The 15,000-nt window shown below is 37.5% G+C and overlaps 1 protein-coding gene across 1 annotated transcript in view; it reads right to left on the bottom strand.

Annotated features, from left to right (window-relative positions):
* adcy1b (adenylate cyclase 1b) overlaps positions 1 to 15,000 on the bottom strand; it is a 74,540-nt gene that overhangs the window by 13,939 nt on the left and 45,601 nt on the right. The window contains exons 6-12 of the mRNA XM_058393975.1: positions 11,394 to 11,552; positions 7,817 to 7,958; positions 6,643 to 6,798; positions 3,396 to 3,590; positions 1,629 to 1,726; positions 1,283 to 1,367; positions 1 to 5 (exon numbers count right to left, since the gene is read on the bottom strand). The exon at positions 1 to 5 is cut by the window's left edge and continues 85 nt beyond it. Coding sequence (XP_058249958.1) covers positions 1 to 5; positions 1,283 to 1,367; positions 1,629 to 1,726; positions 3,396 to 3,590; positions 6,643 to 6,798; positions 7,817 to 7,958; positions 11,394 to 11,552 — 840 coding nt within the window. The remainder of the gene's footprint in view (positions 6 to 1,282; positions 1,368 to 1,628; positions 1,727 to 3,395; positions 3,591 to 6,642; positions 6,799 to 7,816; positions 7,959 to 11,393; positions 11,553 to 15,000) is intronic.

The raw sequence follows: 15,000 nt of genomic DNA, 5'->3' as shown, positions 1-15,000 counted from the left end.
AAACACTAAGACACACACACACACACACACATGTTAACACAAAGAATTCAAATTCATAAATCCACTCATAACAATGACAAGCAGTGAACTCGATAAAGACTTTATTCTGAACAATAGGAAACGATTAGCGCAAATTGACTCTGAAAGCATGTCAGCGTTCCTCCTTTCGTAGCCTTATTAAGCTCTCAGATAACTCGATTTTACTCTATATTTCTGTCATTTCATTCAAAGCTCACAAGACAGGCTGTGAATTTGTGGGTCAACGCTCATCTGGATAAAGTCGAGGTGCCTGGAGGAGCCGCTATAGCCGCTTATAGCCGCTAAACGAAGTGTTAATTGCCTTTTCTACCGAAAACAACTCATGGTGTTTCTGGTAGCAAGGATTCACAAATCTATATTGTAGATAAAGACACCTCTAGGTTTTGCACACAAGCTACACTACATTACCAAAAGTTTTGGGACACCCCTCCAGATCATTGAATTCAGGTGTTGTTTTTCAGGGGTTGGGCTCGGCCCCTTAGTTCCAGTGAAAGGAACTCTTAATGCTTCAGCTTCATACCAAGACATTTTGGACAATTTCATGCAACCCCATAGAACACCTTTGGGATGAATTAGAGAGGAGACTGAGAGCCAGGTCAAAACTGGGACGTCTGCCTTTACATGCACATGAATGTAATATGGAGTTGTCCCGCCCCTTTGCAGCTATAACAGCTTCAACTCTTCTGGGAAGGCTTTCCACAAGGTTTAGGAGTGCATTCGTGAGGTCAGGCACTGATGCTGGATGAGAAGGTCTGTCTCGCAATCTCCACTCTAATTCATCCCAAAGGTGTTCTATGGGGTTGAGGTCAGGACTCGTTCAGGCCAGTCAAGTTCCTCCACACCAAACTCACTCATCCATGTCTTTATGGACCTTGCTTTGGTCACTGGTGTGCAGTCATGTTGGAACAGGAAGGGGTCACCCCCAAACTGTTCCCACAAAGTTGAGAGCATGAAATTGTCCAAAATGTCTTGGTATGAAGCTGAAGCATTAAGAGTTCCTTTCACTGCAAGTAACGGTCCAAGACTGACCCCTGAAAAACAACACCTGAACTCAATGATTTGGAGCGTTGTCCCAAAACCTTTGGTAATAGAGTGTATTAACATCCCAAATGAGAAACTAATCATAGAAACCATCTAATTTTTAGCTGAAAGGAGTCTGAATGGTGTTAAATCCTTCTGTAGTTGGCTGTGTGTAAACTAGCAGCTTGCAGGGTAGAAAAAACATGATCGTTTCATAGTTTACCTGCACTCTAGTGACATGCAGGTACATGATACAAGCTACAAGGAAACAGATGCAGAAAACCAGAAGCACCAACACTACTGTCCCCCTGAGGTTCAGCAAAAAGAGAGAAAAACAAAAAGAGATGAGATGTTAGCAGAGAGGTTAGCAAAGCTAATGCAAGAATAATTGATCTTTAGTAGAAGGCAAAGACAGGAGTTAGCAAAGCTCAGTTAGCATAAATATCTCCACTAGCTCTTGATTATCATTAGTGCTAAAATGATAGATCGTCTGAGAATGAGAACCCTAGCAAAAGCTGTTCAGATTAGCTTATCACACGAGACAAGTGCTGAGAAAACTGTGGGTTTACTGTGGCATGATGAGAAGGTAGACAAGGCCTAACAAGGCAGCGAGGATTAGCGACAGCACCACGGCGCCGGTGAAGTACTCGTCATGGATGAGGTGATACTGCGAAGAAAACAGAGAGACAAATAAGGTAGTATTTTGTTTTATTTATACACAGCAATTAGCACAGAAGATGACATTACAATATTAAAGACACTTTTAATACTATCTGTTCTCTCTCTCTCTGTGTGTGTGTGTGTGTGTGTGTTTGTGTTGAAATCTCTAATCTGATTGGTCAGAAGGTGTTGATTAATGCTCTATAAGAGTAGCTCGGAGACTAGCGCAGCTACAGCTCACGGGATGCAGAGTTGTTTCCATAGCAACAGCTCAGGAGTTGCAGAATGTTCTAGGCCATATGGTGAGTTTTCATCTCCACAAGAAGATGTTTATTTAGCATTTAGGGAAGGAGTCTCCAGTGTCAGCACTTTGTAACAGTTGGAGGTCATGTTGTAACTTAGCCGACTCTGGAGCTCGGTTTTTTGCTTAAAATGCTTAAAATCAATTCAATCAGTCATTTCCTTTGGACAGGAAACTAATTATTCAATCAGATTTCTATAAGAATTTATAAATATAAAATAAATATAATTATTTATTTATTTTTAAGATCAGGCATAACATTATGAGCAGTGAGAGGTGAAGTGAATAAGACTGATGATCTCCTCATCATGGCACCTGTTAGTGGGTGGGATATATTAGACAGCAAGTGAACATTTTGTCCTCAAAGTTGATGTTGGAAGCAGGAAAAATGGACAAGAGTAAGGATTTGAGCGAGTTTGACGAAGGGCCAAATTGTGATGGCTAGACCACTGGATCAGAGCATCTCCAAAACCGCAGCTCTTGTGGAGGTGTTCCCGGTCTGCAGTGGTCAGTATCTATCAAAAGTGGTCCAAGGAAGGAACAGTGATGAACCTGGGACAGGGTCATAGACGGCCAAGGTTCACTGATACACGTGGGGAGCGAAGGCTGGCCCGTGTGATCCGATCCAGCAGACGAGCTACTGTTGATCAAATTGCTGAAGAAGTTAATGCTGGTTCTGATAGAAAGGGGTCAGAATACACAGTGCAGGACGGGTCAGGGCTGTTCTGGCAGCAAAAGGGGGACCAACACAATAGTAAGCAGGTGGTCATAATGTTATGCCTGATTGGTGCATGTTGAACACTAAGTAAATAAAAGTCTTCTTCTTTATTAAAATTTAGCTCAAAATATTTGTGTCAAACCCTGAAGCTGTTATTGTATCTCGTATCATGACCAAAGTGTGTCATTACACCCCTAACGGAGACCATATGACACTATAGAATTAAATTCTTTTCTCTTCTCCGAGTTCAGCTTAGTTTCTAAGTTACAGTAAATACTCTAGAGTCTACTTTTGTAAAAAATCTTGCTTTTCTGCTACCTCTATTTTAAGAAAATCTAAATATATATTTGTGCTCCTGGGCTGTTTTTGTGCTTGAGAAATATCATTCAGTTCAGGAAATGTTTACTGGTGTCCTTAGGCTCTTAGACTTCAATTATAAGTGAGTTTGGAGTAAACAGGATTCCTGCTCTTTTCTCACTACACTTTTTTTTGTATCCATATCATGAATCAGACATACGCTGCAGACACGATATATTGAGATTAGATTGAAAATCTGTTCTCTTTTTGGAAGTGATGTAAATTGAATGGACACCTGAGGATCTAATCTAAGGCTGTATAATGATAAAATTTGGTGATCGTAGACATGAAGCAGCTCACCCTCCTCTCGCGCTCTGAGCACTTGTACATGAGTGTGAGGAAGTGTAAGTCAGCCGTATCCGACTCTGTCTGACGCGCCTCGATCAGACGGCCGATGTAGCGGTTGACCCGTGTGCCGGGGCTGCTCTGGGTCACGTTGGCCGAAACCGAGGTCCGATTACGCAGCTTCTCTGGAGCCGAGCGCAGAACTCTCCTCTGTGGACACAGAACTCTATTTTATTTTTATGATATTTTCATTCTAAACAGATTTACAGAAGATGTAGAGATTTGTACTTTTTTTTTCGATGCAGGAGCTCGAATCCATTCTGATATGAACATCTACGAGGAAATAAATAAGCAGAACTCTTCAGCAGATAAAGCTGCATATATTTTAGTCTAAGGAAAACAGAGCTAAGAATAAAGGAAAACCCTACTTCCTTCACATCAGGAAGCCTCCGCGATCAATACCGAGGCATATCAGAGGAAGTCTCTGAATCGGATGCTGAGAGAAAAGAGTGTGCGCTAAAAAAGGTCATTCACAGCAGTGTGAGAGAGCGAGAGAGGGAGAGAACACAGAAGAGAGACGGAGATAATTATAGAAATGAACAGGGAGAGAGAGAAAGACAGACAGACAGACAGACAGACAAATGGAGAAGAAGAAGAAGAGAGGAGGTCGGATGTGTACTGCTGAGGAACATCACACTGGGGAGGCGGGTGAGAAAGAAAGAGAAGTGGAAGTGGGACGGTGCGAATGGAAACACATTCCTGTGATCCTGTGTGTGTGTGTGTGTTGTGTGTGTGTGCGTGTGTGTGTTGTGTGTGTGTGTGCGAGAGAGACAGGAGACACACACCTCACACAACAGCTGATGGCTACATTTGGACAACTGTATTTTACAGGGTGTATTTGAACATAACCAAAAAATGACCATGATGTAACCACAACCATAAAAAATAATGTAACTATATTATAACTGATCCAACTATAATGGATCTATATTATTACCATTACATCAGTATTATAAACGTAACACCATTAATATACCTGTAGTATATCTAATAAACTATTACAACAATGACATAGCCCTACTATTACTATCGATAACTTAAGCCTATTATAACCACTGCAACAATCAAAACATAGTTTATACCCATTACAGTGATAATGTAACCATATTATAACTGTTACACTGATAATGTAACCATATTATAACTGTTACACTGATAATGTAACCATATTATAACCGTTACAGTGATAATGTAACCATATTATAACTGTTACACTGATAATGTAACCATATTATAACCGTTACACTGATAATGTAACCATATTATAACCGTTACACTGATAATGTAACCATATTATAACCGTTACACTGATAATGTAACCATATTATAACTGTTACACTGATAATGTAACCATATTATAACTGTTACACTGATAATGTAACCATATTATAACCGTTACAGTGATAATGTAACCATATTATAACTGTTACACTGATAATGTAACCATATTATAACCGTTACACTGATAATGTAACCATATTATAACCGTTACACTGATAATGTAACCATATTATAACCGTTACACTGATAATGTAACCATATTATAACTGTTACACTGATAATGTAACCATATTATAACTGTTACACTGATAATGTAACCATATTATAACTGTTACACTGATAATGTAACCATATTATAACTGTTACACTGATAATGTAACCATATTATAACTGTTACACTGATAATGTAACCATATTATAACTGTTACACTGATAATGTAACCATATTATAACTGTTACACTGATAATGTAACCATATTATAACCGTTACACTGATAATGTAACCATATTATAACTGTTACACTGATAATGTAACCATATTATAACCGTTACACTGATAATGTAACCATATTATAACCGTTACACTGATAATGTAACCATATTATAACTGTTACACTGATAATGTAACCATATTATAACTGTTACACTGATAATGTAACCATATTATAACCGTTACACTGATAATGTAACCATATTATAACCGTTACACTGATAATGTAACCATATTATAACCGTTACACTGATAATGTAACCATATTATAACTGTTACACTGATAATGTAACCATATTATAACCGTTACACTGATAATGTAACCATATTATAACCGTTACAGTGATAATGTAACCATATTATAACTGTTACACTGATAATGTAACCATATTATAACCGTTACAGTGATAATGTAACCATATTATAACTGTTACACTGATAATGTAACCATATTATAACCGTTACAGTGATAATGTAACCATATTATAACCGTTACACTGATAATGTAACCATATTATAACCGTTACAGTGATAATGTAACCATATTATAACCGTTACACTGATAATGTAACCATATTATAACCGTTACACTGATAATGTAACCATATTATAACTGTTACACTGATAATGTAACCATATTATAACCGTTACACTGATAATGTAACCATATTATAACCGTTACAGTGATAATGTAACCATATTATAACCGTTACACTGATAATGTAACCATATTATAACTGTTACACTGATAATGTAACCATATTATAACCGTTACAGTGATAATGTAACCATATTATAACTGTTACACTGATAATGTAACCATATTATAACCGTTACAGTGATAATTTAACCATATTATAACCGTTACACTGATAATGTAACCATATTATAACCGTTACACTGATAATGTAACCATATTATAACCGTTACACTGATAATGTAACCATATTATAACCGTTACACTGATAATGTAACCATATTATAACCGTTACAGTGATAATGTAACCATATTATAACCGTTACACTGATAATGTAACCATATTATAACCGTTACACTGATAATGTAACCATATTATAACTGTTACACTGATAATGTAACCATATTATAACTGTTACACTGGTAACAACATTACAAGAATAAAATGACCACATTATAGCCATTTCAATGATAATATAATCATAAACATAAACATATTTTCAGGTTTGTCATATGTACAGATGTCAGTGACAATTTGCAGAATGAAATGCTTAGGTGAGGCTCAGAATAGTAATATTATATACAGTATATGGATGTGTGTGTATCTATTTATATACTACATATCAAGGTAGTTAATGGAAGGTGTGCTATTATGTAACATAACATGACCATAATACAACTGTAACCAACAGTAACCACACACACACACACACACACAGTGAGAGTTTCATTACCTTGTCCCCATCCTCGCAGTTCATCACGTTAGAGAAGGGGATCTCAGCCTTGAACATCTTGCGGCAGTGCATGAGCTGCACCAGCAGGTAGCACACCGTTTTAAACTTCATCTTTTTGGCAGGTTTGATGTCCGAAAGGATCAGTCCAGGAAAGATCTGACAGTGAAGACAAACAGGAAACAGCGACAGCTTATTGACTTTCCAAACCTCATATGATGCTGTGGATAAATAAAAACATCATGTTCAGGCTAAGAATTGTAGCTAGTACTGCAGCTCACACATAACCAGCATTGCTTCTGAAACCAAAAAAATGAATAAAGCAATGAAAAATGTTGTTGATTTCTTTAAAAAAAATAAGAGGAATTATCCAGCAGAACAAATCCAGCGCAGTGTTTATTTAAACAGTATGGCTTATTAATGAGCTTCTCACGTTTACGTCGCCGTTACGTTCCATACATCAGAATTCAAGCTAAGAGGATTAGCTAAGAGGCTTGATAAGAGCCTCAATTCATACAAAACACTGCTTGCACAAATGTTTGCTCTTCATTTGAGTTCATTTCCAGTCAGAATTGCGGAAGAGAATTGAGGAGATTTTTTCTACATTCCTCCGTTTGTAAACACACTGACAGCTCAGAGTTAAGCTCCCATGCCTCTTAGAAATATTCACTCCCTTGAACTGGCCCATGCCGAGCCGATCCGCATCTCTGCCTTAACTCGTTGCTAGCTGCACTGCATTCTGGGACTTCTGTGGATTTTTCATTAACATTAAAGAAGCTCTTGTTAATGAATCTCTTTACCATGTGGGTTATGCTAATAATTGGTTAAGACACACCACTTCAATTTTAAGGTTGTTTCTCAGCTCCACATTGTGCTGGGAATTTTTTCCCCATTATAGAAGACTGTGGATGATTATTGGGCTAAGGCTGGAAGGGCAAGCAATCAGTCAATAATCAGTCAATACAGCTGTTCAGTTCAGCATTATTTCAGAAATCTCTAGAACAATATAGTAGCGGTATCTTAATTCTATCGATTACATGATTAATACTGATTTGACTAACCACACACAGCTGATTAATTAGATTATGAAACGTTCTTTCAACAGAGAAGCCTCCAAATCCCCAAATCCCAAATTCCCAAAAGACGCACAAATTTAAAAGTACACACACACACACACCTTCCTGCGATGAGATGGCACTATAAAGAAGGTCTCGATGTCATGTTTCTGAAGGAAGGAGTTTCTCTCTCGCCCGTTTCCTGGCTCCACCTCGTAGTCACCGTTCAGACACTCCAGCGTAGAGCGAGTGATGTGCACTTTCCTATTTAGCCAAAAAGAGAAAGCATCGACTTAAAAAAAAATCTGTCAGAAATACCGTGATATATTTATCCTGATAGTTTAAACTTCCTAATTTACCCACAATGCTTGTTCGACTAGCCGCTGAAAGCGGTTTCAGTGTGATTTAGCCTTTAAGAGAGCGATGCAGCGGCTCTTTAGTCCTTTAGTCTCAGCTCATCATTTGGTCAAATAGATTAGCTTCCAAAGCTCCAACACTGACATCAACACCTTCATCTCAAGGAATTCTGACTAGCTGAGCTGAGTTTCTCCCTTAACGTTGTATAGCTGGGATTTTCTCTCTTCATTACATTCCAACAATTGGGACAGTATCGGGATCACAGATCTACTTGAAGCATGGTGGTGGTTGCATTTGTTTTTTAAAGGACCGTTATTACAGATTTTTTAAATTCCTATTAACAGAATTCTGCTTGAGCTAGCAAGAAGAACCGCTAACCTCTCACAGGAACAACAAGCCACAACACAAGACTGTGAATAAATGAATCGCTTAATTCCTCACAAACATTTCATTATTAACAGTTCTTCAGAATGGAATTTTCCTTTACAGTCCACAATAATGGACGAGGCATTTTTCGACACTAATGAGAGTCACCAACTTTCTCTCTCTCTCTCTCTCTCTCTCTCTCTCTCAGTACAGTAGATACGCCACAAAGCTGGAAGCGGAAACGACCACAAGTCCTCAGATAAAGGAAATGGGTTTTCAGCGATGTCTTATCTGAATATATGAAGTGCTTTGTTATCCATGATAAGTAGATAGCTAACACTCTAGAATTAGCGTTAGCATATTAGATAACCATTCTTCCAAAAGGCTTGTTATTAAGCACATCAATCATAAAACGCCGGCTCTCGCAGCTTCTCATAACTTATTCATACACGATGAACGTTCGGAATTCGAGTCGGTACAAGGGACGCTTCCGGAACGAGGACAGAAATTGTGATATGATGCCATTTTGCTTTCAAACTGATCTCTAAATCAAGGATAAATCTCCTTGTAAGTGTATTCGGGAATAATAAACATTCAATTGCCTTCACTTCAATAAGATTCTATATTTCCAGCTACTATGTTCGCACAGCTGAGGCATGATTTTCGTACATGGTTTAAAAGAAATGGCTTCGACTGACGTCCTCCGCGGGCAGAGGTAAAAAATCTTTCTCTATATTATATACTATATATCTATCCTTTTCCATTGTGTTCCAAGCGGTCACTAGGGTCATATGATATGATTCACATTCACTAGTTATGAAGAGATGATGATGAGAGTGTGATTAAAGCACTACAATAATGTTAGCCTTGTACAATATTGATGATTTTTGCCTTTCCATGATTTTAAAAGGTCACATATATTTATTAACAGATTTAATAAACTACAGAAATTTCTGATACTGTGATCGGCAAATGATTTGTTTGCTCAGAGTGACCTGAACGAATCGAATCAAATGAATGAATCAGTATGAGTCGGGAAAATGAATTACAAGGTTTTTATGTAACAGCTCTGGAATTTTTCAGTTCTTGAACGCATCAAAGACAATACATTTAAAAAACGTCCCCCATATACTGAGTGGAAATATCCTGATTGATGACTTAATCTAGAATGGTTAGAGGCAGCTGAATGAGATCTGACTTTAGAAATACTCTAAAAAATGAAAAAGTATATAACTATAAGGGTTAGGGTTTAAAAAAAACACATTATAATGTGATACCAAGTAAAAAATAACGAGACAGTGTCAAAATAATGAGATAGTGTCTAAATAATGAGATACTGTAAAAAATAATGAGATAGAGTCTAAATAATGATAGTGTCTAAATAACGAGATACTGTAAAAAATAATAAGATAGTATCTAAATAACAAATCTGTGTCTAAATAACGAGATACTGTAAAAAAAAAAGACGAGATAGTGTCTAAATAATGAGATAATGTCTAAATAATGAGATGCTGTAAAAAATAATAAGATAGTATCTAAATAATAAATCTGTGTCTAAATAACGAGATACTGTAAAAAATAATAAGATAGTATCTAAATAATGAGATAGTGTCTAAATAATGAGATACTAAGTTAAAATAATGAAATGCTAAGTCAGAATACCGATATACTAAGTCAGAATAATGAGATAATCAGAGTGTAAAAATGAGAAGTCAAAAATAATGAGATAGTGTCTAAATAACGAGATATTAAGTCAAAATAATGAGATAATGTCTAAATAATGAGATACAGTCAGAATAATGGGATACTCTAAAAATAAGGAGATACTGTATAAATAATGAGATAGTAAAAAAAATAATGATATAGTATCCAAGTTATGAGATACTGTAAAAAATAAGGAGATTGTGTCTAAATAAGAAGATACTAAATCAAAATATTGAGATACATCCAGGAGCTGTCAAAACAACGAGATAGTAAGTCAAAATAATGAAATGCTGTAAAATATCCTGATGAATGACTTTATAATCTAGAATCTAAAGCACTGCTTGAGGCTTAAAGCCCTGAAGCAATGTCATTTGTCTTAGCACATTGGTATTTCAAGATATTATCTCATTGACTCTTGTCTTAGTAAGTCATTAATGTTTACTAATTTTTCTCAGTATTTACGTTTACAGATATTTTCTCATTTATTTCGTTACTCATGGTTTTAAGACATTATCTCATCATTTTTGATGACAGCATCTCAAAATTATGACATTATCTCATTGTTTTGATACTATTTAACTTAATACCTCTGTATATTACTAAGTCAACATAATGAAATGCTGTCAGAATAATAAGATACTGATAATAAAAATGATCCAAGAAGTTCAAATAAAGAGATACTGTCAAAACAATGAGATAGCACGTCAAAACAATGAGATAATATCTTGAAATAATAAGTTGCTAAATAAAATACTCCATAAATAATGGAGGTTCAGTGAGAACAGCTAAAACTTCTGTTTGACTAATTACAGTGTAAATAATCTTATTATTTAGAAAATATCCTTTAATTAATGATCTATCCTAAATATCTCTTAAACCAAACACCCAAGAGGCCATACAGTCATTTATAAAAAACAACAGTTTTTAAAATAATAATCATGTAAGACCATAATCATGCTCAACAAAATGTAATGAAGAAAATGTGAAAATTATAATATTAAGCTCACAGTACAGTCTTACAGGATTGAAAGCCACTAAGGGCAAATAAATAATGTTTTTTGATCGCACTGATTAGCATTTATTACCATAATGTAATTACAGTCAGTGGCACTGAGCATTGTGTGAGGGTAACATCATTACGCTTTAATGAAAAGGTGCCGAGAGTGAAAATTTAACAACAATGTCTTCAAAGGCTTAGCAAATAATTTGGTACCAAAGTGTGTGTGTGTGTGTGTGTGTGTGTGAGATGATATAGTGAGGGTGCACTCTTACCCAGGTAGCCCCCCAGCCTCCATCACGTTGGCCAGAGTCACGTCATTGGACCAGACATCATACTGCCACTTCCTGAGCCCCAGAACGCCACAGAGCACACGGCCTGTGTGTAAACCCACACGCATGTTCAGGTCCACCTCCGTCGCCTCCGCCACTGACCTGCGTTAGAAAAGTCAGATAATCAGGCAGTGTGGACTCTCATGGTAGCCTGATGACTTCAGAGTGTGTGTCTGTGTGTGTGTGTGTGTGTGTGTGTGGACAAACATCTGGGTTTCAACCTAATGTCATGTCACACAAGTTTGTGAATCATGTGATTCATTCATCCGTTAATCTGCCTATCCATCCATCCATCCATCCATCCATCCATTCATACATACATACATCCAGTACATCAATCAATCTATCCATCCATACATCAATCCATCTATCCATCCATCCATCCATCTATCTATCCACCTGTTCGTCCGTCCATCCATTCATCTATCCATCTATCCATCAATTCATTCATCCATCCATCCATCCATCTATCTATCCATCCATCCATCCATCCATACATACATACATACGTACATCCATCCATCCATCCATCCATCCATCCATACATAAATACATCGATCCATCCATCCATCCATCCATCTATCCATCCATCCATCCATACATCCATACATACATCAATCCATCCATCCATCTATCTATCTATCTATCTATCTATCTATCTATCTATCTATCTATCTATCTATCTATCTATCTATCTATCCACCTGTCCGTCCGTCCATCCGTCCATCCATTCATCTATCTATCTATCCATCAATCCATTCATCCATCCATCCATCCATCTATCTATCCATCAATCCATTCGTCCATCTATCTATCCATCCATCCGTCCCTCACAGGGAACCTGGAGTCACACACACACACACACACACACACTAACACACTATGGACAATTTAGAGATTTTCAGTTTAATTAAACTTATTCATAAAGCACTTTTAACAATGGATCGTCTCAAAGCAGCTTTACAGAAGTATAGAAACATAGAATAAAATTTATAAAGTTAAATTACTATTTCTCTCTAACATTTATCCCTAATGAGCAAGACTGAGGCGACGGTGGTGAGGAAAAACTCCCTGAGATGATCTGAGGAAGTAACCTTGAGAGGAACCAGGCTCAGAAGTGAACCTCATCCTCATTCGGGTGACACTGGACACTAAATAATGTCAATGTAAATAATGTCCTTTCTTCAGTTGTTTATAGTGCCAATTAGTCTACAACATATGTCTTTGAACTGTCCAGGAACCCACACACACACACACACACACACATACACACACAAACACCCCTCCATATCCATGTTCACAGATCAACATCCATAACTAGCATTTTTATCCACTTATAGTTACATTCCATATCCACAGAACAAAAATATATCAACTTGGTAATAACATCTGGAATCAAATTGATCTACTTTCTGAATACAATAAATTACAACCCAAGATTACTCGTTATTCATTAATTTTATTATTTGCAGGCTTCTGATCCCAGAATATTTTGCTAATTTGAAGCATTAATTTCTAGAAAGAAACAAAATTATCTGTCAACAGAATACGCATATTTAAAGCTTAAAAATATTCAAATGTGCCTAGAAATTATATTAAATTTTTTGATTTGGATTATTGTAATATGATAATAAGAAATAGCAACTAAATATGACTAAATTTATAGAAATTATCATCATTTTTTTCTCCATGGTGTGATGAAAGTGTTATTTGTATCAGATGGTGTATGGATACACAGAACATTCCGAAACATCCTCAGCAACCGGGACTACTTTTTCTATTTAATACTGTAGCTCTTTATTGTTGGAAAGATGGAACATTGGGTACACGTATCCTCTCTCTCCGTATCCCTGCCTCCGCCCCTCCTCCCACCGAGCTGGGGTTCGAACATGTGTGTATGGTAAAGCGAGATAAGCCACAGGGACGCTCCAGTGCTCACACGTCTCTTCCATCTCTCTCTCTCTCTCTCTCTCTCTCTCTCTCTCTCTCTCTCTCTCTCTCTCTCTCTCTCTCTCTCTCTCTCTCTCTCTCTCTCTCTCTCTCTCTCTCTCTCTATTTTTTCATCCCCACTGATTTGTGTAGCTTCCGGGAAAAGAAGAGTGCACTCGTCTGAAGAGATTTCACATCTCCAGGGACTTTAAGCTGGATGAACGAAAGGAGTATCGCAAACAAGTGCGGAACGGTTTTGTTGACATGAAAGTATCCTTCATTTAAATAAATCCGTCAACCAAAAAAAACCCAGAACGGCGTTAACATGCCGCTCTCGTTGAGATTCTGTAATCGTCTTTGTATTAGCTGTTATTCTGACCGATTGAGAAGAGATTACATACAATTTACAACAACATTTGATGACATGACTTTTTCAGGTAACTCTGAGGATTTTTTATTTATTTTTTTTTAGTCACCTGACTTCAGCTAGGATAATAAAGCGAAATATGCAGGAACAAACAATTCTCTCTCTCGGAGTGAGGAGCAGAAGGCTTTTGACAGAAAAGGACGTTCAGCAGCGAAGCGAAGCAGGACGGGAGATTTCCATCTGCTCAGCTTCCCTCCCTCGCATGCTCAGCATTCGAATTAAGCAAACATGCAAAACAATTGAATCTAAACAGAAGCTCAGTGAGGGTCAGTGTTCAGCGTGACCGGGACCGGCTTCCCTTCCTGAATCCTTCCCTCTGGAACTGCAGTGAAGAGAAAACCTTGCACCAAACACCAGAACTAAACACATCGGCTCAGAAAGGTTTGAAGAAATGAAATGCTCTCAGAGGAACAAACATGATTCTTGAGGAACATGGATCAAGACCCTCAACAATTTACTAAGTCTACCCCTTTTCTCTCAACTAGCAAAAAAATGTCTGCATGCTGGTTTGTCTGTGGCTTAGTTGGTTAAAGTGCCTGCCCAGTGTTCAGGAGATCTCGGGTTCAAAACCCAGCAGTACCTGACTTGTATGTTGGCTCATGAGGTTAAGGCTCTGGGTAACTGACTGGAGGATCAGGGTTCAAGTCCCAACACTGCCTTGAGCAACTCTGTTCCAGGGGTTCTGCACTCTGACCCCAACACCAAAGGATGGTATATGTGACAAATAAAAAGACAACTTAATACCTTCCCCTACTCATTTACACACAATCACAGGGGCAGAATGTTCCGCTGAGAGATTTTCCACTGATCAGAACTTACAAAGGTTTCTGGTACAGTGAAACCTCAGCATACGAATGCCCTCCCTTACAAATTTCTGCCTTAAGATTTGAAATATTGTAAGATAAATATGCATTAGCACACAAAGCATTTTCAGCATATGAACAAACCGAAGCGAACGCCGGCTAAGTCGCACGTACGTCCGGGAGCTGTTCAAAACTTGTTAGCGTCCGTGGAAAGCCAAGCGAAGCGAGTTTACTTCAGTCTGTTTTTACAAATTTTTACTTCAGTCTGTTTGGAAAGACTCAACCCACGACACCTACGATGCCTTTGGCATACGTTCAAAAGCTAGGTGATTTTTCTGGTGTTTTTTTGTTGACAGGTTGGTGGCGTGGACGTTCTGTTCTATTTTTAGCC

The sequence above is a fragment of the Hemibagrus wyckioides genome, linkage group LG07 (genome assembly GCF_019097595.1).
Source record: "Hemibagrus wyckioides isolate EC202008001 linkage group LG07, SWU_Hwy_1.0, whole genome shotgun sequence".
Taxonomy (NCBI): domain Eukaryota; kingdom Metazoa; phylum Chordata; class Actinopteri; order Siluriformes; family Bagridae; genus Hemibagrus; species Hemibagrus wyckioides.
The sequence above is the reverse complement of the archived record's forward strand: the minus strand, read 5'-3'. Positions and strand labels throughout refer to the sequence as shown.